A 25948-nucleotide genomic window follows, 5' to 3' on the forward strand; every position below is an offset into this window, starting at 1 on the left:
GGTTAATACAATATTAATCATTTTATAAATTATAACACGCCTCCACGTTCAACAAATAAAGAAAGTAACTTCTTATTTTGCATATAATTTCGATGTCTCGAATTCGTGCGAAAAGCGGAGAGATCTGAGTGTGTTGATAGTAAATCTCTCCGCCTAAACTGCTATTACGGAATGAAAATGTGAAACTAAAAAAGAATGAAATTGAAATGAAACTTCAATTTGTAACAAAAAATGATTTATTTCAGAACTAGACCCGCTTTAGGTTGCTTCCGCAACTGCGCTCCTTTTACGGGAGTAGCATATAGGGTAAAATATTTCAAACCCATATCTACATAAAAAAAATCAAGATTCCTTAACAGTTTAAAAGTAACATAGATTTTTATCCATACTGTATTACGTGTGACGCAAGTTGTTGCTTGGGCTACAAAACCTAGGCTTTGTATACATAAAACATACCAGAACGAGAAAGGGATATATCTAGGTTCTATTTTACGTAATTACCTATTCAACGTTCAAATTGACCGAAAAAACCTACAATTCGATTTCATGAGGCGTGTACGATGTCGCTTAGGTTAGCCATTTGTTAAGAATAACGCACACATAGCGTCATTCTTAACAAATGGCGTTTTATTTTATAATTTTATTATTTATTTTGTTTGAAAAAATAACTTTTATTATTGGCATAAATTTACATATATTTTTAACTTAACTCGCGCCCGGGGCAAAATATTTTTACAGCGCCCCCCAGGCGAGATAATTTCATATGTACGTTTAAATAGTTTTGCAGACTACTTGGCACCCCTTTATGAGCGGCGCCCGGGGCATGTTAATCCACCTCCCCCCTACCCCTTCCGTCACTCCGCCACTGTTTTGGTTATGATTACATAATTTTCTCTTAAAATTCCAGTTTAAAACTTAATTCGTAAAAAAATTAAAGCTAAATAATATTATGCTACACTGTACCATCATCACTCGGTACAAAGAGTAAAAAGACATAAATAAAAATCATAATGAGCTACCATAATTTTCAGAAAAAAATCTCAAATTTATTTTTTAAAATAACAAATTTAAGCTTGAAACATTTTAACAGTTATGGCGATACTAAATCTAAAGCTATAAAAAATAACAAAAAGATATTAAACTTTCGAAAAATTGTTTAAAACGAACTGAGAAAGTTTTACAAAACCTTTTAGTAGTGTTATTAAGCAATCAAATCTACACATTAATTTAACATTACAACAACAAAAAAAACAGAAGGCCCCTACAAAATTTATGAAAAACTCAAAACCCACATTTTTTACCAAAAAAATTCTAAACATAGCCCTACTTATACTTTACAAGACATTTTCCCTTCCCCTTTCCCGTGTTTGTCCTGGCAACACTGTCTTCCTTGACCCGCTAGTGGCCTATCTCTTTCATCCCATACAACTACTCCATCGCAGGCGCAAATACGTTTAGGATTTTGAAATACACCCGACGATCTAGCTATTATGCCACAGGCAACACTGTAAAGACAAAATACTATTCTAAGCATTTAAAATTATTGTTAGTTTAAATTTAGGCCCATAAAAGTATTTTAAGGAAAAAACCTAAAAGGCTCCCCTATTTTTCTATTTTTTCAAAAAAGTTTTTAAAGTTGCAAAAAAAACCCTAAGCGCACCCTAATGTGTTCTACAACATTTACTTTTTCTTATCCCCGTACTACTATATATTACGTAAATATACTTACGGTTCACCGGAATCCCCATTGACTTTGGACTCGGGGCTCGATCCCCGACCATAGTCATCAGCTTTCTCAGTTACAGCTACAGATCTACCTATTATATCGTCAATCTGAAATTTGTGGAAAAAGAATTGAGTTGAGTTTCGCTATTCAACATGTAATGTTTTGAGAAATGGGCAGAAAGTAGGGCACCGAGTGTAAATTAGATTGCCTCTGCCTACCTTGCTATATGGTTAAAAGCGATAAACAGTTTTTTAAGAGATAAACTTAACTAAATTTAATGAATAAATACAAAATTCATTCAATTTATGAACTCACCTTCAATACACTGTCAATTATTCTAAAAGTAGCACGTCCGTTGTCATCTGCCAATATATTCCCCAAGTCGCCTGCGTGTCGTTTCTCCGGGGGGTCTGAAGGGCCCCCATGAGGGGAATTGAACGGATTAAAATGTCCACCTATTGATTTATATCCCTGGAAATAATTTTTGAAAGTATTTTAGAAACATCTAGAGTATTTATTTTTCTGAGGCTGATCATGAGTTCGATTCCTATTTGGGGAATGAATTATCAATACAAAGCATGGCATTGAGTTCTTTCATGCAACAGGTAATGTCTAAAAAATTGGGTTAAGGAGAGGAACATAGTATCTTAAAGTGTTAAGAACTTAGTGAGGTTCTCTTTACTTTTTCTACTATATGTGAGATAAAAAAAAACTAAATAAATTCAAATTAAAAAGGCCCCTTTACAATTTTCTATGCTTACCATACTCAGGTCCCCTGCATCATGGACGTGTAGGCCATGGGGGCCCTTTTTCAACCCATCGACACTACCATCAGCTATCAGAGGCCCTTCAGGAACCTGTTGGAATCTGATGACCCCTAACACTTTAGTTTTACAACATGCTTGGCTTGAAACCATCGCGACTGCTGATTGTGTGTCTGAAAGAATATAAAATTGTGTGTGAGTTGCTTTTTATAATAGTAATGTTGATATTATTACAAATATATGTAAATTTTCAAGGTATTTAACATATAAATACGACAATAATAATGTTTATAATATTATTTAGTCCACAATGGAAGAAAAACTAAAAAGTATCTTACCTCCAAAACCTTGTAACACTGCTCTATGTCCTGACGTTTTTGCGACTAGATCTAATATTATTGTACTTGGCAAAGTTGTTTCTACCATTAGGGCACCATCTTTGAAAATTGCCTAATAAAAAAAACATAGATAAGAACTCGCTTATTTCATATACAAGTAAACTTTATATTCACAAAAAACTTTATGTATTATATGTATACATACTAATATTAGGATGCTGATTTGTAAAGCTAATCTTAGAAACAACAAGTTTGGAATGGTGGTTTGCTTAGAATGTGTCGTTTATCACGACATAATGAGTATTTATTTTCATTTGACCACGCAGGCGAAACCATAGGCAAAGAATAGTATTCAAAAAAAATCAAATGCATCTGTTACCTGTGTCACACCATCTTGTGCTTTTAATTGTTTTAGTGTTTTATCTATAATTTGTTCATCAGGATCAGGTCCAAAGTCAACTAACACTTCAAGCTGAAATATTAATAAAATATGAATAAAAATAAGTAAAAATGAATGTAGGTGGCATGGCATAATGAGAATATTAAAAATTAACAGAAAGAAAGTTGCAGAAAATGACTAGTATAAAATAAAATAAAATATAGAATAAATTTTAAGATAAGAGTAAAAATTGGGGTTATTTAAGACTTATTGTAGTTTTTATGCATTTAAAAATATAATTCATACATAGCACTTCAAATGCTAAAATAGTGTATACAATTGTAATGTTTATCTCAAGAAAAAAGTTATAGCAGCATAATAAAAGTGTTACTTCATGCATATAAATTCCACACATAAATATTAAAAATTAAAAGAGACCTTAGAAATGGGACTAGTTTCATAGAAGCTTGATATAAACTTTCTATATAGATACATCATGTCATCACTTGAATTTTATTTTCAATGATTTCAAAATAATACATGAAAAATAAAAAAAACTGATATTATTTATATTTTCAAACTACTGTTCTTCGACTACAGTGGCAGACTGTAAGGTGGTTGTGGGTTTGATTTCCACTCTTAAATAAATTATTTAAATTTTTATCATAGCTGTCCAGTACCCAGCATGCAATGTCTTGAAAATGAAGTGCTGTGTGGGAAACAAAGTAGTGTTAAGACACAAGACCTTCACAAGCATGTTTTAAATAATCAAATTGCGGCAGAAATGGTAGAAACTAAGAAATAAAAAAAGACCATACATATAAATTAAATAATAATATATAATCTATTGATCTCAATATATCTCATTATATCTTGTAATTATTCAAAAGGGATTATTTAATCTTATCTAAATATTAAAAAGTGATTTATAATAGTTGCAATGCTGTTATTTTAAAGGTAAATACATTTTTTTCTTTCATTCTGTATCCTGTATGTAGCAAATTAGATAGAGAAGCTTATGTCAAGAAATTCCATTTTTTGTCTGCACTTTAGATATTACAGATTGAGTGGCAGAACTCATAGCAACATGTTAAGTAAAATAAAACATATATTGTAGCTATACACTGTTGAAAATTTGCTCATTAGAATAAAATTTAACTATTAACCGAATCTGTCTTTTAAAGATTTTAATTTAACATGAATAATCTTTTAATCAATGAAAAAAAAGGTTTAGGAATTTTGTTAATCTAAAAAAATATTTTATAATTCTAAAAACATTTTTTCCTATAACTAATACTTATTAAATTATATAAATTAAGACTTTAGATTTTATCGCCAGATAAGGATTATAATCAAGTTATATTAATTTTATGCATAATCACTAGCTAAGGGCGAAGGGCACTTCAAAATATACATAAAAAAAGTTTAATAATAATTACCTTCGAAGTTATCATTATTAAGTTTACTTATTAATATTTCTTCATATTATTATATTAATATTATAGTAAATAATACAACTTTTTATTTTATTAAGTATTTTCTAGAAAAACACGACTAACTAACGACTCACAGGCGTCAAGCCGGTAATCAATCAGTAATGAAACTGTCAAATGCCAATGTATTGACACTTGACAGTTATATGGCAATGTATTGATAATATTTCAACTTTTTCATAGATTATATACAATTAGGTTTCAGAAGTGAAATATCAAAAGAAAACTAAACAACACTAATGTTACAAATACAATCTTATTTATTAAAAATCAGAATAACTATAAACTGAAGTTTATATAACTAGAAACTTATATAAAACACCAACAACATTCGAAAACACATATAGGTATTTACTCGGTGTTAATTATAGCAGCTCTTTTAACCAATTCACAATATTTATTAATTAAAACATTTAAATTACTTTATAACTTGCTAATTATTATCTATTAACAACCTAGTAACAAATCACATCGACTACAACACGTGTAACCTCAAGTATATGAGGGCCAAATATGTCTTCCCGCTAAAATTAGTAACTTAATAACAAATGAAAAGAGCGGGCTTTTTGTTATTGACAGTGACATTGACATATTGCAGTACTATATTTGACAGTTGACATTTGTAGCACAGAAGTCTCCTAACTATACATATATTCTGTTTGTTTTTATTTATATTTAGTGATGTTGAATTCATGGTTCTTTAGTACGTATTATAAATAAAGATAAAAATCTTATTACAGGTTCCTCGATTTGACATTTTATGAAATCTATGACGAGTATCTAACACATAAAAATATCGTTCGCAAACCGCCTTTACAGACCAGTTTTTAGTTTTTTTTTCTAAGCTTTACGCTATATCCCGCATATAGTTGAGTAAGCAGAGGGAATCATGTGTTGGGACTTTCCGCCGAGTTTTCTAAATGGTGGAACACAACTCCGCGCTTTTTCTTGTTAAGAGAGCGAATAAATGAAAATATTAAGAAGTAACAATTCATTGGGAAACGAACGCACAGTCACGCGCTTGTGCAACTGCGCCATAATGGCCATACTACGAGGCGCTCGAAATAAAATACAAAAAAAATGCTCTACAGATAGCTTCTAAGATATGATTTTTTTTGAACAGATGATATTTTTGACAATTTTTTTAAAAATCTATTATCACATTAAAATCTGAGGTAATTGCTATTTAAAGGCATTTAAGAAGGAACTAATTTTAAAAAGTAAGAATATAGAGCGAGATCTACAATTTATATGTGGATAAATAAAACTACATTTAGTATTAATAATTTATTCATATACATTTTCAATTATATACAAAAAATGTGTTTAATAAATTAAAACAAAGAATGAATTAACATTAAAACATAATAACTCACTTCATCGTCCATTTAGGCAAGGCGACATAGATCGAACTCTCTGGAAATAAATAAAAATTTAAGTGAATTGATTATAATAAAAAAAACTAGTAAACTGGTTGTCTGTAAAGGCGGTTTACGAACGATTTAAACTTTACGTGATAACTTCATACAACATTGATGAAAAATTTCAAACTTTTATGAATTTAATAGAATGGAATTATTATCACTAAAACGTGTCTAATACTTTTGCCTGTAAGACTTAATTACTCTAAGGAATATTCTTAATTATTCTAAGGTATCAAAAAAAGAAATTCACATTTTCATAAACCACCCCCACCCCACAAAATATGCCACCCTCGGCTAGGTATATACTCAGCCTGTTACCCGGCTATTAAAAAGGATGACCACAACTACTCTGTCAATAGCGAAACGGCAAAAAAATTAAAAGAGTTAGTATATCATAAATCTGAAAAATAAAAACTTCTAACTATGCCTCAATGTTAGACTTTACCTCTCTATAGTCAGCTTCAGCGACAATAGGCTTCAATTTAGCTACTTTCTTCATTGGAGATTCATCCATGTTGTGTATAATTTTGTATACTTCAGAGTTCTGTAAATGGTCAAGAGCAGGTGGTGGCTTCTCGTACTTCATGAAGTTAACCCTAGAAGAGAAAAGTTTTTTTTTAATAATTATTACTTAGGTAAAGAGTGTCAAGAAATTCTGTTCTCCACACAGTGTCACTCAACAGGCAATAACACAGGGAAAAGAAAATAATTTAAATATGATGTTTCCCTTGAATGATAATCGAAATCACAACCAACGCATTTACAGGAACTCTGGGCTTTTCCCGAGTTATAACAATTATTTCGTATCTGTGATCGTCTGACAGTAAACTGATGACACAGTCATTACTCGGGGATTACTCGGGGAAAAAAATATTTATATTTCCACACATTATAATAATATTAAGCATTTTGTAAAATCTCTAAGTATAAAACATATGTATACTCGTATACCCAATTGCTTTCCCCTTTATAACTTCCGCTTGAGCAGTTAAGGTCTCTTGGATCTGCTCTTCATCATATTCTTCATGAGTACGTCTCCATTTTCTTCCTCCAGACAGCATGAGTGGTCTTTCTTTTGGAGCTGGTCCAAAAACTGGTTGAGGACGAGGAGACTGACTTCTAGCTCTTTGAGCTTCCATTAACATAGGTTTTGGTCCTTGCTCTACATTGACTTTGTGAATTATCTCCTGAAATTATAACATGAAGTAAATTATAATTTGATTTGAAAAATTCTTATTAATGTTAATTTTTAGTTATACGCGCATCATTTTTTCCCCCTTCCTGTAGGAATACCTTCCATTGAGCCATACCTTCTCCTTCTCCATCTTAATTTTTTCTTCCAGCATCTTCTTTACTTCCTCCTTTTTGACAATGGCCAATTCATCTTCAGTCAGGCTTGGTTTAGTTACTTTTATTTCGACTGCTCTTTCGGGCGTCCTACATTTTACTTCTACTGGTTTCTCAATATGTATGAACTTTTCTTCTCTTTCTGGGGACTCTAATTCTGTTATCTCTATCATTTCGGATGGTTCTTCTGGAATTTTCTCAATGGGGTGTATTATTTCTGAAATTATAAATGTATTTTTTAGCTTTACGATGTATACATAAAGCTATCTGTGTAGGCATATGTTTCAACATGAAGTAGTTAAGACACAACACAACTCCACATATACCGCACAATTTTCGAGTTATTTTAAAGGAATCGAACCCGCAATCCGTAATCCCGTATGCCACAATCCACAAAGTGTAGTATTATAATGAAAATTATAAACAAAAAAAATCAGCTTCACGCTATATCCCGCACACAGCAGAGGGAACCTCGTGTTAAGACGCTCCGTTCTCCACTTTCAGCCGAATTCTGGAGGCATTGCGTGTTGAGTGGCGGAACCCAACGCTGCGCTTTTCCTCGACACCAGGGCGAAAAAATGAAAATAACATTTCTTTTCCTCGAGTGGGGATCGAACCCTTACTCTTAAATATAATAATAGTAGGTAATGCTAAGTGCTGTTAGATTCCATTTAAATTCAATAGAATTTCGAATTTTCTCAAATTATCATCACTTTATCAATCAAAAGAAAATCTTAAATTTACATAAAATATAAATAAATATGAATTTGTTTAACCTACCTCTCATTGGCTTACTTATTTCAATATAGCGTTCTTGACGCACGTCTTTGAACGAATCCTGAAAAAAGTCTTGGTAATTATTTCAGCTTCTCGCTATATCCCGTATATAGCAGAGAAGATAGAAGGAACATAGAGTCCGAATATAGAAACTAATGTCTTACTTCATAATGTCTTATAAAGTCTTACATTCGCTTTACTACCGTCTATTACGTCTTTTTTGCTGAGAACCAAAACCAAAGTTAAATAACGCGATGGCTGTAGGTTCGAATCTCCCTCGGAAGAACGAAATATTTAACATTTTCATTTCCTCGGTCTGGTAACGAAACGAAGCGCTGCGTTAAGTTACGCCACTAAGCACGTAATGCCTCTAGAATTCGATGGTAAGTGGGGAACGGAGTATCTTACTTAACACTAGGTTCCCTCTGCCTACACTCCTGTGTGCGGGATACAGCGTGAAGGTGATTTATTTATGATTTACGATTATTTAACACTTACCATATGAGTCATCTGTTCAATCTGTCGTGACACAGTGTCTACCCTCTCTTGGATGAGGCGTGGAAGTTCAGATAAAGCTGCCAGTTGGTCTCTCATCTGTGCTACTCTCCGCTCAATACTGGCATGGGGATCTAAATATATTTATTATCTCTCTAATCTTAGCAAAAAAATAAAAATATTTAGTATCTTTACTATATTTATTTTTTTGCTAAGATTTTTTTGTAATTCAAAAGCATGTCTTGCATATTATACTATTATGTGTGTGGACATACATAGCATAATTTAAGAAATATATTTTACAGAGACCGTTTTGCAGCAGTGTGGCACTATATGCTGGTTGTAAGTTCGATTCCGTTTCGGGAGAATGAACTTTTGTTTTTATTTTTTTATTTTTACTGTGTCCTCAAATAGCAGGGTAGGCAAACAGAACAGACCGTACCCGTAGTGTTAAGATATTCCGTTCTAAACTTTTCTCTCAATTTTTGTGACATTGTCAATGCGCTGATGAATTATTTTCATTATCTCAAGTGGTAATCGAATCTACAACTATCGCATTCACATTCAAACGGTGTGCCGCTGCTCTACAACGGCCTCAATTTTCATAACCTTCTCTTTTAACTTTAACTATTATTTATTTTAACTCACCTATCATATTATCTAATGTTTTCAAGATCTGCTCAGTGAAGTTTCTTGAATCCATTTTCTTCTATAATGTCTGAAAAAGTATTGTTTTTATTAATAAAAAATTCAAATGCTAATAATTTCAGCTTTACGGTATATTGGTAATGTTAAGACACTGCTCTCCGCCCGATGTCGAAACTTTATTACACAAATAGAGCGGAGAATTGAAAATAATGTATTCTCCTTAGTGTAATAAAACATACAGACGTCGCATATTCAGTTAAATAACTGCATCAAAGGGTTGTAATATTTATAATTAGACTACCTAAAGGCATTTACCCGGTCAATTTAATTATAAAGTAAAGACCTGGGTGGCCTTTGATATGCAATAGAAATTTATAACAATAAAACACGCTTCACTCGTAACATAACGTCAACGTAACTCAACGCCGCGCTTCGTCTACTTGAAAGGAGAATTAAAAATAATGTATACTTCTTAACTAATATTATAAAGCCAAAGAGTTTGTTTGTTTAAGCGCGTTAACCTCAGAAACTATTGGTTCGAAATATATGAACAATTAAAAACCGAAATTTAATATATCTTTTTCTTTTTTTAGCTTTACGCTGCATCCCGCATATATCAATGGAGGCAGAGGTAACCTTTGACCTATTAAGATACTTCTGTTTCTCATTCTCCTCGGAATCTGGAGCTTTTGTGTATTGAGTGACGACTAGAAAAGGAATCGAACCCTCTACCGTCGCATTTACAGTCACACGATTGGGGCGAGGAAATAAAAAACAAAAAAACACTTACATAACACAACTTGTTCAAACAACAACTTTATTTATACTGAAAAAATCTCGACCTTTGTTTGCCAAAAAATTTTGTAACTATTCAATACGTAGCCAAAAGTTTGTCTTTAATTATCTAAATATAGATTTAAGCGCCTTTGTGGTATTGATACTTCTATTTTTAACCGATTTCAAATAAAGGAGATTATCAATTTTCCATGCAGCCTCACGCTGTATCCCCCCTTTAGCAAGGTCTACCTAAGTTTATAATATATTTGTTTATAAATTTCTCGGGTACTAAACGTCATATTGATTATTTTTTATTTAAGTATGGATTTATGATTATTTTTATTTTATGATTTAAATGCAGTATTACTTGGCGAACAGCCATCTTTAATGGCTCAGTAATTAACGAGACAATTATGAGATCATTCCTAAAGGGGCCACGTCATTGAAGTCTAATTTATATTTTTGAATTACTTGTTTGAACTACTTTCTGATATATAATATTTTCGATTCGATATTCGATTCATTTATTCGATTAATTATTTTGGATTCGATTTCGATATTGGATTATACGATTCGATTTGGGTATGTTGTGTATGTTATATAGAATGTTTCTGAACGAGTAAATTAAATTATTCATTGACATCAACACATTTGACTGTCAGTCAATTCAGTTTATTAAATGAATAATCATGTAGTCCAAGCGGGCGAAGCCGCGGGCGGGCCGCTAGTCTAGAATAAAATCTATCCATTCTATAGTCTATTAATTTAGGAAGGCTATATCAAGCTATATTAATAGTGTCGATGTAATCTACTATCTGCAGTCAGAATTACATCTTCACGCTGTATCCCGCACACACCAGGGAAGGCAGAGGTGACCTAGTATTAAGACACTTTCTTCCCCTCTTTCCGCCGAATACTGTAGGCATTATATGTGTTGAGTTTCGAAACTTAACGCCGCGCTTTGCCTCAACATCAGAGCGAAGAAATGAAAATATAAATTGTAATAAATGTTTAATTTCTCGATTGGGGATCGAATCCACAGCCAGTCGCGTTTAAAGTCACATTTTGTCACTACTGCTGCAACTGCCCGAATAGTAGCTTTGAATAGTATAGTAGCTACTATTTCACCGCCCGCCACCGCCGATAACATCATATCATACAGCCATGTGTTCATGATTGAATGTATTAATCAGTATAAGTGGTAAGCGGGCGAAGCCGCGAGTGGGCCGCTAGTATAGATATAAAATAAAACAAAATTGCAGAATAATATATATTAATTTTTTTTTTTTTATATTTTTATGTTTGTATGACTTTTTTTTAATTCCCTGTTTTTTCATGTATCTGAAAAGAAAAAAATATATATTTAAATCCACTCGGGGTGCAGTGCTCTCGGAAAGCATAGCATTCTTTACTTCGTGTGCCGCTCGAATTTGAGACATTGCGTGTTGATTGGCGAAACTCCGCCAACCAATACGCCGCGCCTTGTCTTACCAGAAAAGGCAAATGAAAAGTATTTGAGTATTGTCAAAATGTAAACATATTGGAAGATACGGCTTAAAATTTTATAAATTATCTGTTCTTACCTGACATTATAGCACATGATTTTTCTAATTCTAAATTTAAGTAGTTTTCTTCTAGTTGAATTAGTTATTGTTCTATTCCATTTTATTTAAAATATTATTTCTTCTTAATTTAGTCTTCTACAAGTATCCTTTTAAATGCTTTACATTTATATATTTTTCAGTTCTAATCTATTGCTTATTTTTTTTCTCGATTTGTCTAAATTAAAAAAGATTAAATACAAAATCATCTAAAAATAGAAATTAAAGTCTATTTATTTCATATTTATCTACAATATAGATTTGTAAATAAAAACAGGTTTATCAACTGAGAAATTTAAATATTCTACTTTTCTCCCCTCCTTTGGAATATACTGGAACAGTCTTATCAGGAGAAGTGGGAGGAGTTATGTAAGGTGGACTATACAAGATTCTATCTATTCTAGTCCTGATGCGAGGAATGAGCCCACCTTTCAAAATAATATCTTCCTCTACATTTTCTGGACTAAAAGAACAGTCTCTCGGTATAAATTCTGAAGGTTCAGGCATTTTGGTTTGCAGCCTAAACATGTATTCGTCAGTCAAAGGAGTAGGAGGAAGAGTTGGTGGCGAAGGTGATTTTAAGTCGATTCCTTCTTTTCCTTTTGTGTTAGTTTTTAAAGATAATTTGTTGTGAGAGTCAGTAGATCGTGCAGAACTGGAATCAAATCCTTCATGTAATTGTATTTCCAAGCTGGCCCCGGTTAGTTCCGTTGCTCCGCTATTTTTTGCTGAACTAATTTTTATTGGATCTTCTTCAATTGATGTTGTTTCTAAAAAACTGGATCCCATATTTTTACTTTCGACTAGACAGCTTTCTAAAGCCTTACTATCGACAGACAATGAATGAATATTTAAAGATTTTATATCTTTAGATTTTCTTTTATATTTTGCAGGTTGTACCTTAAATTCTCCACTTCTCGGAATATCGGACTCACAGCTTATATGCATATTACCTTCCATTTCAGATATTTCTGATGTATGCAGTTTGTCGGAAGAATACTGCAATTCCGCACACTCTGGTGTATCTGCGAACTTAACAGACTTAGAAGCTTTTCTCCCCATATTTTTTTTAGCTGAATATAGGATGGCTGAAGATTCCTGAGATACAAGACTACCTTCACTTGAATTAGCTTCAATAAATCCTTTCAAATCTGAATCCTCAACGGACATCGCATATCCGTATAAGTTCCGTGAGACAGAGGATTGCATTGCTTTTAGCGATTGAACTTCAGAAGATAGAAAAGATGCTGCAGATTCCTCTCGAGATCTAGCCATTATAGCCGTGGAAAAGTGTAAATTTCTTATATCTTCATAATCATCTATTTCAATTACTTCTACATCATTTGTTTCTGATTCTAAATGTGCCATTGCTAGGTCTTGCAAAATTAATGTTAAGCTGGCGTCCAGATTTCGTATAGTAGATTTTTGAATTTTAGCCTTCAACTTTAATGAAGCTTCTTCGAATACATCTTGGAAATGTCGATAACGAGACTTTAATGATGGTCCTCTGACATTAAAGAAATATTCTTCTAGTATAGGAGATAGTGGTGATGACGCCATTGAAGAAGAATTACTAATACTTCCACTTTTGATAAATTCTTCTTGTAAAGTCTCAATTTCAGCCATTTCTATTTTGGTTTGAAGTTCTCTTGCAAGCGACAGGCTTGCCTCCATACTCTGTTTTTGGAATGCTTGTTTTTTCATTAGTCTTACAGATTCATATATTTCTGAGACAATGTCTACGTTAATCTTTCTTTCACCAAATCCATATTCTGCATATACGTTTTCTTCTTGTGGTGCTTTGATGTTGTACTCAACAGAGACTTCATTAATAGAATCATCAAGAGGAGTTGGAATCTTAAAATTGGCCTCAATTTCAATATCTTCAATGTTCGCTTGTCTACTTTTTGGTTTCTCTATTAGTACATTAACTTCCGTATCCTTTTCGTCAATTTTAGCTATTGCTTTCATAGATGACTCAACTATTGAACTCTTAGCATTCTTTCTTATTGAGCTATGCTCATGACTTAAGTCATGGGTTTTTTCATTTGCTGTAATAATATTATGTTGAGCAACGGAAGCCGCAGATTCGACTTCTAATTTTGCATGTTTATAAGCATGTACTGCTTGAATAGTATTAATTTGGCTTTCGAATTCACCTGTATTAATTACTGTGACCTGAGCTGTTGATTTTATGGGCTTTTCAATAAGAGCCCTTATGTGCCTGTTTTCCGATAACGATGATTGAAAAACTTCACTTTTCGGCTCTTCTATATTGGTAACTATAGTTTCATGCGCTTTAAGTTCTTCAACAGAAACACGAGCTTGTAAATTCATATTTTTACTTGAACTCAACTCTTGGGTTTCAGGTTCATTTGTATTGATTGTTGTGACTTGAGCAACTGTTTTTAAAGGCTTTTCGATCACGGTCTTGATATGCTTATTTTCAGACAACGGTACCACAAAAACTTCACTTTTCGGCTCTACTATATTGATAGACCTTGTTTCAAGTGCTTTCTGTTCTTCAATTTTTACATGGGCATGCAGATTTTTATCTGTTTTTATATCTAAACCTATATTTTCACTTTCCTCGATCTGTACAATGGAACTTTCTGCGGCTAATAAATTTGTGTCCGCAACTGTACATAAAATAGTTTTTTTTTCTCTTTGTGTTTTCAGTAAAATTTGTTCTTTTGGTTCTTCTGGTAGTATTATAATAGCCTCAGCAGATTTTAATGTCTCGACATTTATTGAAGCCTTTTCTTTAGCAGTTTTTAAAATATTAACACCATAGTCTACGGAATCAATAGATGATATTGCCGAAGTTTGAGCTACCATTAAAGACGAAGACTGAAGTGAAGTTTGTATTTGCTTTTTTTGAAATTCTGATATAATTAGTTCTTCTGGTGTAGGCTCTTCAATGGGCATAAATTTGACTTCGGCAGCTTTTAATTCTTCTATATTAACTCGCGCTTCATGTTTTACTTTTCTATCAACGTTAAAAAGCTCATCCCTTGGCTCTTCTAAATATACAGTGAGAACGGTAGCAATATGTAAATTTACATCTTCTATTGATAATCGCGATTTTTTTGTAACTATTGGTAGAACTTTTAGATTTTCATTTACGCATTCACCTAATAATATACTTATTACTTCAATAGCTTTAAAATTAATTAAAGAAGTTGAGCTTTTATCACACTTAAGTTTTGTTATTTTGACAATGTCATCTTTAGGGCCTTCAGCTTCAATGGTTAAAATTTCAGGAGCAACAAGACACTTCTCAATGGTTACTTGTGGTAATTTCTTCACAGCCGCTGAAATTTCAATATCTTGCTCTTTACTTTCTTGTGCATATGTATAACTCGTTAATATTGCTTCTAATTGCGTATAAACAATGTTAGCATGAGTGGTAACTGTTTTCAGAATTTCAAAACTTTCACAACTTGGTCCCCATATTAACATAGTCAGTACCAGAGCAACCGGCATAAACGTATTTTCTAATGTTACAAGTGAAGCCACCTTAATCATCTTTAGTATTTCTATTTCATTGTACTGATCTACAGGTACTGTATAACTATCTAAAGGAACTTCTAATGATGCAATAAGAGGTAAACATTTTTCAATTATAATGTTGCATTGCTCCTGTATAGTTTCTGGAGTTTCAAAAGTTCGCTCTCTCAAGCCCAGAAAAGAATTCATTAAGATTTTGGCGAGTGTGTAGTTAGGCATTTCCATTAAAACATTTACCTGGTTAGTAATAAAGGGCTTGATATGAATAATATCATCTTTAGGCCCTGCAAGTAATACAGCTAAGGTCACAGCTACACTCAAAAATTGAGTTTCCATAGAAACTTGTGCCATTTCATATTCTACTTTTTGTAAGCCTAAATCTTTACACTGATCTATAGGTATCGCCACAGTTTTTATTAATGACATAAATTCCTTTATTATAACACGACTTTGTTCGAGTGTGATTGCTGGGTTCTTTAGATCTTTTACTTTAGGTTCTTCTAAAAACTTAGTTATAATTTCAGCAACCGTTAATTTAGGCATTTCAATTAAAATCTTTGCATGACTTGCAACTATACTTGGAATTTCAAATTTGCCTTCCATTGGTCCACCTAGAAATATAGCGAGAGTTAAGGCAACTACTAGAGAGCATTTCTCCATCAAAATTTGAGCCAGTTTTGTAGACTTTTCGGATATTTCTATATTTTTACAAGATTCCTGCGGAAAAACAATTTGTGAAATAAGTGATTTAAGTTGTTTTACGTCAATATTTGATAGTTGTTTTTCAGGTTCTGGTAATGTAAAAATATTTTCTTTGGGACCTTCAGTGGCTATAATTATACTTTCAGGTGCCTTTAAAGGTGGCATTTCTATGACTGGTTCAGCTTGCCTGAAAACTATCAGTGGAATAGTAAGGCTGTCATCTTTGGGTTCCTCTGGCGATACAATTAAAGTTTCAGCAACGGGCAGAAGCCTTTCTGATGTAATTTCGGTATTTTCATGTAAAATTTCTGATTGTATTTGGAAAGGTTTTTCAATCTTCAAAGCATCATACTCCTTTTCAGTAACACATACTTCTGAAACTTCAGCCGCGATTTTTGCTTTTACGTTTATTTTAGCTTGTTTACTAATTACGTTAGGTACTATAATATCATCACTTTTATATTCTGCAGTTGCTGTAATTGTTTCTGCTACCGATAATATTGGTTTTTCCAATACAATGATCGGTCTTTTATTTATTATTGTTGGTACTGGAAATATTTCTATATTTGCTTCATCTGTTTGAATTTCTGATACCTCTGCAACAGATTTACCAGCTATTTCTATAGCAGGGCGAGGTTCCAACACGGTTGGATTTGAACTTTTAACAGGTATATTTTCATCTTCTTCGGTAATTATTTCAGTTATTTCTACAACTGATTCTGGTTTTTCTATGGATACGAAGGATCTTTGTTTTACGCTGACTTCGGCTTTGAAGAAGGTTTGTGATTCTTCAACTTTTATATCCATAGTCTCAGCAATTGCTTTGGTTGGTTTTTCTATTAAAGATAGAGCCTGTTTATTGTACATCTTTTGACTCTCATGTCGTAGTAAAGGTTCAATAGCATGTACTATATTTTGTACAGCAATTTTCTTTGATATTTGTTCCATGTCTGTTGCACTTCTTGCAAATTTAACTAGTTTGTTTTCCAATGGAATTACAGTTAACGAAACTTTTACTGGTTCTATGACAGCAGCATTTGCCAAAGACAATTTTTGCGTGCCTATCTCAATTACTTCTATGTCTTTGCTGTCTTTTAATTCAACACTCTGCTTATTTATTAACATTTCGTTTTCAAATTGCCGCCTCATTTGCTCTTTTAAAATAGCTTCTTCATTTATATTAGCATGTGCTTCTACGATGGCAACATATACTAAATTTTCATCATTTTTCATTTCAGTTTTAATTTCATGTTCATATAAATTCTTTGTTCGCTTAATTTCTTCGAAATTTGGGAAATGTCTTGCTTCTACCAAAGCAATATAGTACATTATATTTCCATTCTGTTTGTTTATTTTCATTGATTTGTATTCTGTTGTATATTTCTTAGATATCATTTCTTTAATATCTATTGTATTAGTTTTCTCTTCTAATATTTCAAACAATTTTCGTCTATCGAAATGCTTACCTCGCTGGTCAAAAAAATTACCATGTTGTGCATCTTTATTGTTATAATTTTTATTATTATTTTCTTCTGCTTTGCTCAAACTGCCGGATTGATTATCTCTCGGAAAAACAATTTCGTAATCAGAATGATCTTCCAAAATAGTTTTTTCTAGTAACTCTGAAATTACAATGTCCATCTTGTCCGTCAACTCTGCGGGCTTATTTCCTTCAATTTGTGCAATTTTAGCACCTGATAATTTTTCCTTTTTAATTATCTGTCCTTCAAAATTGACATTTGTTGCATTATAAATTTCTATATCTTCTTTATCTTTCTGCGTTGTCTTACTTTCATCTTTATGATTTATATTTTCAATATTTTTCTCTATTTGTAAAGGTATTTCACTATGAGGTAATGTATTAATTTTTTGTTCTAAAGTTAAAATTTTCGATAAGGCCACCATAACTTTAGTTAATTGTAAAAAAAATGTTTTTAATAACAAGTTTGAATTATATGAAGAAAGCAAAGCTCGGCGTATATGTGGAACTGTCTGCAGTCCTAATGTAAATGCTCTTTCTTCTGTTTCTTTTGTATCACTTTTGATATTTCTGACATCCTCGTGAATTTGAGATTTATCGAAATTTTGTTCAGGTATCGTTTTGTGTTCATTAAATGACTTGGATAATGATTTAGATGAAGCATCAGCTTTCTTTATAATATTATTTGACATATTTATTTCTTTAGTAAATATTTCTGACCTACGTCGGACAGTTCCTTCTTCGATTGTTTCTTTTACATCGTGTTTTGTTAACAGTCTTCTTTCCTCTAACTTGACTTTTGAATCCATAGGAGCATTTAACGATTCAAATTTTTGGATCTCTTCTGCAACATTAAGTTTTTCTTTTTCTTGCTCAAGTGTAATTTCATCTTTATGTGTATATGTTTCCGTTTTACTGGCATCCATTGTATATTCTTTGTTAATATTTACATCTTTCTCGATTGTTGATTTGTCCAAAGATTTCGAATCTGAGTATAATGACTCCCTTACGAATTCCGATTTATTTGTGAGTTTTTGAGTTTTTTCTAATTCAACATCGATTTCTTGTTTTATTTCTTTAGCAAGAGATAATGCTCTATCTATACTTTCTCCAACAATACGTGTCGCAGTCTTCTTCAAAGTTTCTAAATTTTCTTCATTTTTGAATTGTGAATATTGAGATTCATTTTTGGTCATTTCTTCTTCACTTTGAAGTTGTAATTTAGTAGGTACTGTATGCGTAAATGCTGTTTTACATTTTGTTGTAACTTTATTATTTTCATCTTGTTTAATTTTTTCTATAATCATTTTTAGATCAATGGCTGTGATATTTTTGGCGTACAATTTTTGTAACTTTGTAACCTTTTTTCCTTCAGGATCATATTCATCAGATATGGGAAGCTTAAACCTTGCTGATTCAGGCAAGTCCCCAGCACTAATTTTGAGCAAAGCTTCGTGAAAGTTAGCTTTTGATTTAATTTTTTCATCCAATTCTGGTACATTAAGAGGTTTTTTAATGGTTCCATTTTTGACTATGTGTTTTTCAGTTACTGCATCAGTCCTCTGAGTCAACTCACAATCTTCACTATTTATCTGCAGCTCTTGTGGTTCTATTGGAACGTATATATACTCTGTATCATCAAGAACGGGATCATAGAGGCCACTGAAAATTAAAACAAATTGTATCTCAATAATAATGTTTTAATATAAATATTTTTATATGAGATTGAGCTTTGAGGCCGCCACAACAGCGCCACGATGAATCGGCGTATGATTGACTATAAGCGTGACGGTTGTGGGTTCGATACACATAAAAAAGAGAAAAAACGTCCGTACAGATAAAAAAGAGATTGAAAATAGCCATTAATTTAAAAAAAAACAAGTTTTAATTAATTTTTAGAAGATTGTATTACATACTTTGTATTAATAAAGGGAATTCAAATAAATATGACTTGAACCAAAACAAGTATAAACATTTATTTGATAATTAGAACTTGTCAATATCATGAAATAAATAAATACTTCTCAATATCCGAGTAATGAAATATTTCATATTCTCATTTCCTCGCTCTGATAACGAGGCAAAGTGCAGCGTTGAGTTCCGCGACTCAACACGAAATACCTCGGCCATTCGGCGGGAAGTTGAGAACGGTTTTGAGTTGTTTTAATGCGAACGGAGTGTCTACACCCTAGGTACCCAGGCGATCTTTGCACTGATTCACAGATGTACGGTTATAAGTTTAAAACTAAGCCACCGATTTTAATGCGGTTTTCACTAATAGGTAGAGTGCTTCAAGACGTGCATTATACTAGTAAAGTCTAAACGAGCGAAGCTGCGACCGGTACACTAGTCAATGAGTGCAGATAAGAACCACTCTATACGTTTTTTATATTTTTTTATTACACTTCACTTCACTTTTTAATCACACAGTATTTCATTTTTTTTTTTTTCATTTATTTATGTACCACACGTGATAGAATGTACAGAAAACTTAAAACAACAGGTAAAAAAGTGTACAAAGGATAACTTATCTCTAATAGAGATCTCTACCAGAAACCCTTGAATGTAGGAGATGTTATAAGAAATAATTCGGGTGCGGTATTTTAATGTTATGTTAATAATAATAATAATAATAAACCTACATACAAATATACATAATATTAATCAATATTCCTATACCTACATAAATATACTTTTACAAACATACACACATACAAACATATAAATATATACAATGACATAAAAGAGTTGAAACAGAAAAAGAAAATTAATAAAGAAAAAGACAAAGCGACTACTAAAGATTCTAATTAAGATGAAGAAAATGTTGTTTTAGTTTGATTTTAAAAGTATTTAGAGATGGATTGCCCGACAGTATAGAGTTAGGTAGTGAGTTCCATAAGTGCACTGCTTGAACTGTGAAGGATTTTTCATAGAAAAAGGTATTACATATAGGGTACTCAAGCTTTCTTTGAGTTACACATGAGCGTACAGGTCTTTCACTTGGAAGTGTCAGTTGAAAACGCTCCCTTAAGTAAGGAGGAGAGGATGACTTTAAAATGTTAAAAAGCAAAGTGAGAATGTGCAGGTTACGACGTAAACGCACAGGAAGCCAATTCAGTTGTCGACGGAAATCAGACACGTGGTCAAATTTGCGTAATCCGAAGATAAAGCGAATACACATATTCTGAAGTCGGTCAAGTTTGTCGAGAGCCTCTTCATTAGCATCAGGATAACAAACATCAGCGTAATCTAGCAGTGGCAGAAGAAGAGATTGAGCAAGAATGATTTTAGTGCGAATGGGTAAAAAATTTTGAAGGCGTTTAAGAGAGTGCAAAGAATAATGTATACGTTTACTGATTACATTAATGTTCGCAGACCACGACAACTGGCTATCAATTATGAGACCCAAATTTCTTGCTGAATCAGACAACGGTACTATTGTCTCGTTTAATTTAATACAAGGTAAGGTGTTAAAATCTACTCTAGCACGTAGTTGCCTACTACCAATTATTAGAGCTTGAGATTTGGAGGGGTTAATAAGAAGGCCAAACAAAGTCGCCCACTCGCTAATATGAGCGAGATCAGTGTTAATGTTCAAAATTGCAGTGTTTAAGTCTTCAAGAGTGGCGTGTCTATATAGCTGTAAATCGTCAGCGTAGAGATGGTATTGACAAGATAGGATTTTGGTAATTTCATTTATAAAAATGGAAAAGAGCAGAGGAGAGAGTACGCCGCCTTGAGGTACACCAGTTACCAAATCAACCCAGTCAGAGCAAAGCTCTCCGGTGTAGATTCTTTGCTTGCGACCCCGAAGATAAGAACGAAACCATTCAGTGGCAGCAGGAGAGATGTTAAGTGTGGAAAGGATACCAAGTAACACATCAAAATCCACAGAGTTAAACGCGTTACTAAAGTCGAGTAAAATAAGTATAGTTAATTTTTTATTATCCATCGCGAAACGAATATCATCAGTAACTTTAATTAACGCTGAACATGTACTGTGTGATGGACGGAAGCCGGACTGGAATGTATTTAAAAGATTGTTTTGGAATAAATAGTTAGAAAGCTGTTGAAAAGCTGATTTCTCAAGGAGCTTCGAAAGGACAGGAAGGATAGAAATAGGACGAAAGTGTGAAAAATGAATAGGATTAGATTGTTTATGTAACGGAAGGACATGTGCACTTTTCCAGGCAGTAGGGAAAGATTTTGACTCGAATGAGAAGTTCAGAATGTGAGTAATAATAGGAGTTACAAGATGTAGCACTAGCAGCAACATGTCACGACTTAAGTTATCACTTCCAACAGCTTTAGAGGAAATAGATACGATACTCTTTCTAACTTCTTCTACTGTCACTTCATGGAAGGCAAAAGGATCACAGTTAGGCTGGGTGGCCTGAGCCAGTTTTCGAAGACATAAAGTTTTATTGGATTTGGCCATACGCACGGGGGAAGTAGAAAAGTAACTATTTAGAGAATTCAAATCAATGGACTGATAAGAAATGTTACGAGATTTACCCACGCCTAGTGACTCAAAGAATCTCCAAGTTTGAGAAGGAGAGAAATTATCAATGCAGGAAGTTATATACCGGCGTTTTGCATCTCTACACAACCTGTTACACCGATTTCGCAGCTTTTTATAGACAGCAACATTCTCTGGACTCGGGTGCCACTTGCACTTTCTCTTGGCTTTGTCGCGTTTCTTCATTATTATCTTTATGTACGAAGTTAGCCAAGGGGCAGGCGGGCGTCTAAAACGGACTGGTTTAAGTGGTGCATGAGCGTTAAATAAAGATAATAAGTTATTGTTAAAAATGTCAACTTTTTCGTCAATGTCAGAAGATGAATAAAAATGAGACCAATCCATTAAACTAGCGTCTGAAGCAAACGAGTCGTGATCAATATGCTTATAGTTACGACGCATTAACACTTTGCCTCTTCGCTTAGGTAGTGATAAAGTGTAACTTACAAACAGGAGGTCATGGTACGAGAAGGGGGCTGTCAGTTGACCATGTACACGTACGTTCTCCGGTTTGGAGGCCATAATGACATCAATCAAAGAGGGATCAGAATTTGGAGGAAAATGTGTTTCAGAGAGGGTAAGAATAGAGAGATTGAAAGAAGACATTAAAGATTGTAACCTTTTAGCTCTGGAGTCTTGTTTTAGAAGGCAAGTGTTCAAGTCGCCCATAATGATTGTGTGTTCATAAGAAGAGACAAGGCTTTCAAGAACTATTTCAAAAGTATGGAAATAATTAATATTCATAGAGGGACTATAAACAACACCAAGAAGGACTTTAGTATGGCGGCAATTAATTTCAAGAAAGAGATATTCTAAATTGGCTGAGTATTCATTGGGAGAATGTTGTAAGATCTTATAAGAAATATCAGTTTTAAGGTAAATACAGATACCACCGCCTCTTTTATTAATACGATCATTTCTGATGAGATTAAAGTTTGAAATGGAATAAAGAGAAGAAGGGAGAGAAGGTTTAAGCCATGACTCTGAGACCAAGATACAGTCGACGGGTACATTGTTAAACGACACAAGAAGGTCGGTGTAGTGCGCTGGTATGCTTTGAGCATTGATGTGCACCAGATTCAAGCAAGAGCTCACATTGAATACTGATTGAAGTTTACAATCCAAAGAAAAATCACTAACTCCCAAATCACTACCATCAGTTGTTACACTATGAAAACTTTCAGACGAGGAACATGTAAAATAATTATCCTTTAAGGCTTCATCAATATCTGACATAATTTATGAACTTTATATATGTATATATATACTTACAACAATAATAAAATTATATAAGAACAAATATAAAATGATAAAAATATATAATTAAAATAGATCAAATATATAAATAATAAATATTAATATCGGCTACTGTTTACAGTAACACCAATAATTATACAAAAATAAAAACTTTAATATAATCAAACCCACATTCACTGGCAGTTCGGAAGAGAGGATGCTAAATTACAATATTAACAACACCAAAAACCACATTATTGTTTGTGTGTAAACAAACACACACAATGTAAACAACAATAAGCGTAACTTTATAAGTTTGGTACAGTACAATGATATATTATTACAAGCAATATAAATATAATATCTTTTTTGTACCTTGTTTAATAGAACAATGAAAGTAAAACACATTTAAACCTATACTATTCCTTATCAAAATATATATACACACAATACACATATATAAATACATATACACATACATACATATATATAAGTATATATATTTCGATTATCCATACATTTATCATACACATCTACCGAACTACGACTATCCGAACTAGCTAACAGTATGACGTCAGCGGCACGACTATAATACAATTACAATGCAAGTTAGTAGTTACAAAGCAATTACAAAGGTTACTCGCGTGTGATCGTCAAAACAAATGTATACACTTTGTAGTGGTGCGTTTATAAAATGTGTTGAGTGAAAAGATTTTAATAAAACAAGATATGGAAAAGTCGTCCGTAAGCCGCCAACGAGATTTGAGTATTAATGAAGTATAGAAGATAAATTTAACACAAATACAAGGTCTAGAAACTATAACTACTTATATAGGAAAATATAGTAGTAAGCACACTATTTAACGTTTTTAACACCCCGACGAACCCTGGAAGGCTTTGGATCTTTGGAACTAATTGGCTGGGGATGATTGCTGACAAGGATCTGAAGGATTTCTTTGGACAAATAAAAAAAAATCTCGCTTTTATTAGGTCCACTTGTAGCTATGTAATAAAATATAATAAATTATATTTGGCCCAATTTGTATCACTTAAAAAACTTGCTATTTATACGTAACTTAGGTGATAATACAATTGTATTATGGTATCATCGAGTTGGTGTAATGATGGAGCCTGGACGTGAATAGTGCAACTCTTCGGAGGTTAATAGTAAACCACTCAAGTTTACACTCAAATAACTTACATTATATTTTTTTTCATTACATTATATTTTCTTTTTTATTATCTCCGAGCAATTTCTATAGCACTTGGTGTCGAAAAGCGGTTCTTAAGTAATTATTTAAAGAAAACCGAAAAAAGGAGAAAAATCGAAGGGAAAGAAGGAAGAAAAAAAAATATCCTTACTGATTTTTATAAAGCAGATAGAAGCGCATGTTGAAATGACCAAAAAGAAGTCAATACTGATTCAAAAATCGATTCAATGTATTACTATAATGTATTGTACACTGCCAATAAAAGGCAGCACACAGTGACAGCTATGCCAAAATGTGTACAAAGAGATTTTTTTTATTTCGTATTCGTAATTCGTATTGTACCTCTAAAGATTTGTCATGTACAATATATGGCAGGTTCAAGATGTACCCCGTATTTAGCTGAGTAAGCAGAGGTATCTTAGCGTTGAGTAATGACACTAGGTTCTTCTCTGACAACTCGATAAAGAGAAAAAAAGCTATAAAAAAAATTAGCATTGATATGAATGATAAAACGCCTTATAATTTTGACACTATACAAAGATCATTACTCAGATTAGGGTTCCATTGTATCGAAACAAAAACTACTAAACAATCCTGTAATCTAATATTATAAAGTCGAAGACGCACTTATCTCAGGTCCTACTATTCTTCTAATTGAAAACTTTTTATATAGGATAGTCCATTTATCCATGAATTCTATAAGCTATGCGGCCAGTCGTGGCCCAGGGGCACAAATCTGTGATTGTAAATGCGGGAATGGTAGTGTGGGTTCAGTCCCCACTGGAGGAAATGAAGTTCAATATTTGTTCAAATGTTTGAGAAAATAAATGTCTCTTACGAACTAAAGTACTAATTTATATTGTAGAGGCAAAGCGCGGCGTTGAATTCCGTCACTCGACATGCCTCCAGAATTCTGCGGAAAATGAGGAACGGAGTGTCTCAACACTAGATTCTATATATAGCTATAAGCTATATTATATCACGTGAAAGTGTATCGACGTGGGCGAAACAGCAGGCAAAAGCCAGTGTTGATATAAAAGACATGTTTGTAATGTGACTCATAGGAATATAAATAAATCAATCAGTTCCTAGTAATTCCGTTTCTTGCCAATGAGGTGTAGCGGGACAGTGTTTGGCTGTTAACGCGGTGGTTGCATGTTCGATCCTAAATAGGGGAAATGTTTATATTTAAAACTAGCTTCCACCAGTGACTTGCTTTGCCAGCGACCAGCTCCCGTTGTCATGCTCAATGGAAATAATTGAGAGTTGTGTCTGATGTAATATAACTATTAGCCTTTCTCGATAAATAGACTCTTCAATACACTCGTTAGAAGATTTTTTTCAACAGACCCTTCATCTTTATAATATTGGTACAGTTGTGATGATATGTAAATATGTTTTTCTCCATGAACGCAGCGTTGCATGCATATGTATGAACAAAATGTTTTTTATAGATTCACGCTGTATCCCGTACACAGCAGGGTCAGCAGAGGGAACCTAGTAACTCAGTGATAAGACACT

General features: G+C 32.9%; 3 protein-coding genes across 4 annotated transcripts; all 3 read right to left on the minus strand.

Moving 5' to 3' along the window:
- Nucleotides 1-218: 218 nt before the first annotated feature.
- Nucleotides 219-4807, minus strand: Ccs (Copper chaperone for superoxide dismutase). 2 transcript variants are annotated; one of them, XM_085186978.1, is made up of 8 exons: nucleotides 4647-4801; nucleotides 3646-3712; nucleotides 3208-3300; nucleotides 2829-2940; nucleotides 2488-2663; nucleotides 2042-2197; nucleotides 1730-1833; nucleotides 219-1505 (listed from the first exon to the last, which is right to left on the minus strand). In XM_085186978.1, the coding sequence occupies exons 2-8, from the start codon at nucleotides 3703-3705 to the stop codon at nucleotides 1328-1330; spliced, it is 879 nt and encodes a 292-aa protein (XP_085043104.1). In that variant the 5' UTR covers nucleotides 3706-3712; nucleotides 4647-4801; the 3' UTR covers nucleotides 219-1327. The 2 variants fall into 2 exon arrangements, with proteins under 2 accessions (XP_085043104.1, XP_085043105.1); XM_085186979.1 differs by lacking the exon at nucleotides 3646-3712 and having other exon boundaries at nucleotides 4647-4807.
- A 1191-nt stretch (nucleotides 4808-5998) lies between these two features.
- Nucleotides 5999-10301, minus strand: LOC146538465 (uncharacterized). The gene is made up of 8 exons (XM_085186980.1): nucleotides 10182-10301; nucleotides 9392-9461; nucleotides 8747-8877; nucleotides 8252-8309; nucleotides 7435-7688; nucleotides 7076-7311; nucleotides 6570-6720; nucleotides 5999-6116 (listed from the first exon to the last, which is right to left on the minus strand). The coding sequence occupies exons 2-8, from the start codon at nucleotides 9444-9446 to the stop codon at nucleotides 6078-6080; spliced, it is 924 nt and encodes a 307-aa protein (XP_085043106.1). The 5' UTR covers nucleotides 9447-9461; nucleotides 10182-10301; the 3' UTR covers nucleotides 5999-6077.
- Nucleotides 10302-11424: 1123 nt separating this feature from the next.
- LOC146538466 (uncharacterized) lies at nucleotides 11425-25164 on the minus strand. Its single transcript, XM_085186366.1, has 3 exons — nucleotides 24579-25164; nucleotides 11752-19123; nucleotides 11425-11509 (listed from the first exon to the last, which is right to left on the minus strand). The coding sequence occupies exons 1-2, from the start codon at nucleotides 24605-24607 to the stop codon at nucleotides 12052-12054; spliced, it is 7101 nt and encodes a 2366-aa protein (XP_085042492.1). The 5' UTR covers nucleotides 24608-25164; the 3' UTR covers nucleotides 11425-11509; nucleotides 11752-12051.
- Between the last annotated feature and the right edge of the window lie 784 nt (nucleotides 25165-25948).

This window comes from Heliconius melpomene, chromosome 6, assembly GCF_056956725.1.
Source record: "Heliconius melpomene rosina isolate 202511_hmr_F chromosome 6, ASM5695672v1, whole genome shotgun sequence".
Lineage (NCBI taxonomy): Eukaryota > Metazoa > Arthropoda > Insecta > Lepidoptera > Nymphalidae > Heliconius > Heliconius melpomene.

What these genes read in the sequence shown, in the direction of transcription:
- LOC146538465 (XM_085186980.1), bottom strand. Translation starts at nt 9,446, where the DNA reads ATGGATTCAAGAAACTTCACTGAGCAGATCTTGAAAACATTAGATAAT. An exon ending in AACATTAGATAATATGATAG is followed by an intron (nt 8,878 to 9,391) that starts GTGAGTTAAAAT and finishes AAATATATTTAG; the next exon opens with ATCCCCATGCCAGTATTGAG. An exon ending in TTAAGATGGAGAAGGAGAAG is followed by an intron (nt 7,312 to 7,434) that starts GTATGGCTCAAT and finishes TTATAATTTCAG; the next exon opens with GAGATAATTCACAAAGTCAA.
- Ccs (XM_085186978.1), bottom strand. Translation starts at nt 3,705, where the DNA reads ATGATGTATCTATATAGAAAGTTTATATCAAGCTTCTATGAAACTAGT. An exon ending in CACAAGATGGTGTGACACAG is followed by an intron (nt 2,941 to 3,207) that starts GTAACAGATGCA and finishes TTTTTTTATTAG; the next exon opens with GCAATTTTCAAAGATGGTGC. An exon ending in AGTGTTACAAGGTTTTGGAG is followed by an intron (nt 2,664 to 2,828) that starts GTAAGATACTTT and finishes ATATTCTTTCAG; the next exon opens with ACACACAATCAGCAGTCGCG.
- LOC146538466 (XM_085186366.1), bottom strand. Translation starts at nt 24,607, where the DNA reads ATGCGCTTCTATCTGCTTTATAAAAATCA. An exon ending in TATCTGCTTTATAAAAATCA is followed by an intron (nt 19,124 to 24,578) that starts GTAAGGATATTT and finishes TTTAATTTTCAG; the next exon opens with TGGCCTCTATGATCCCGTTC.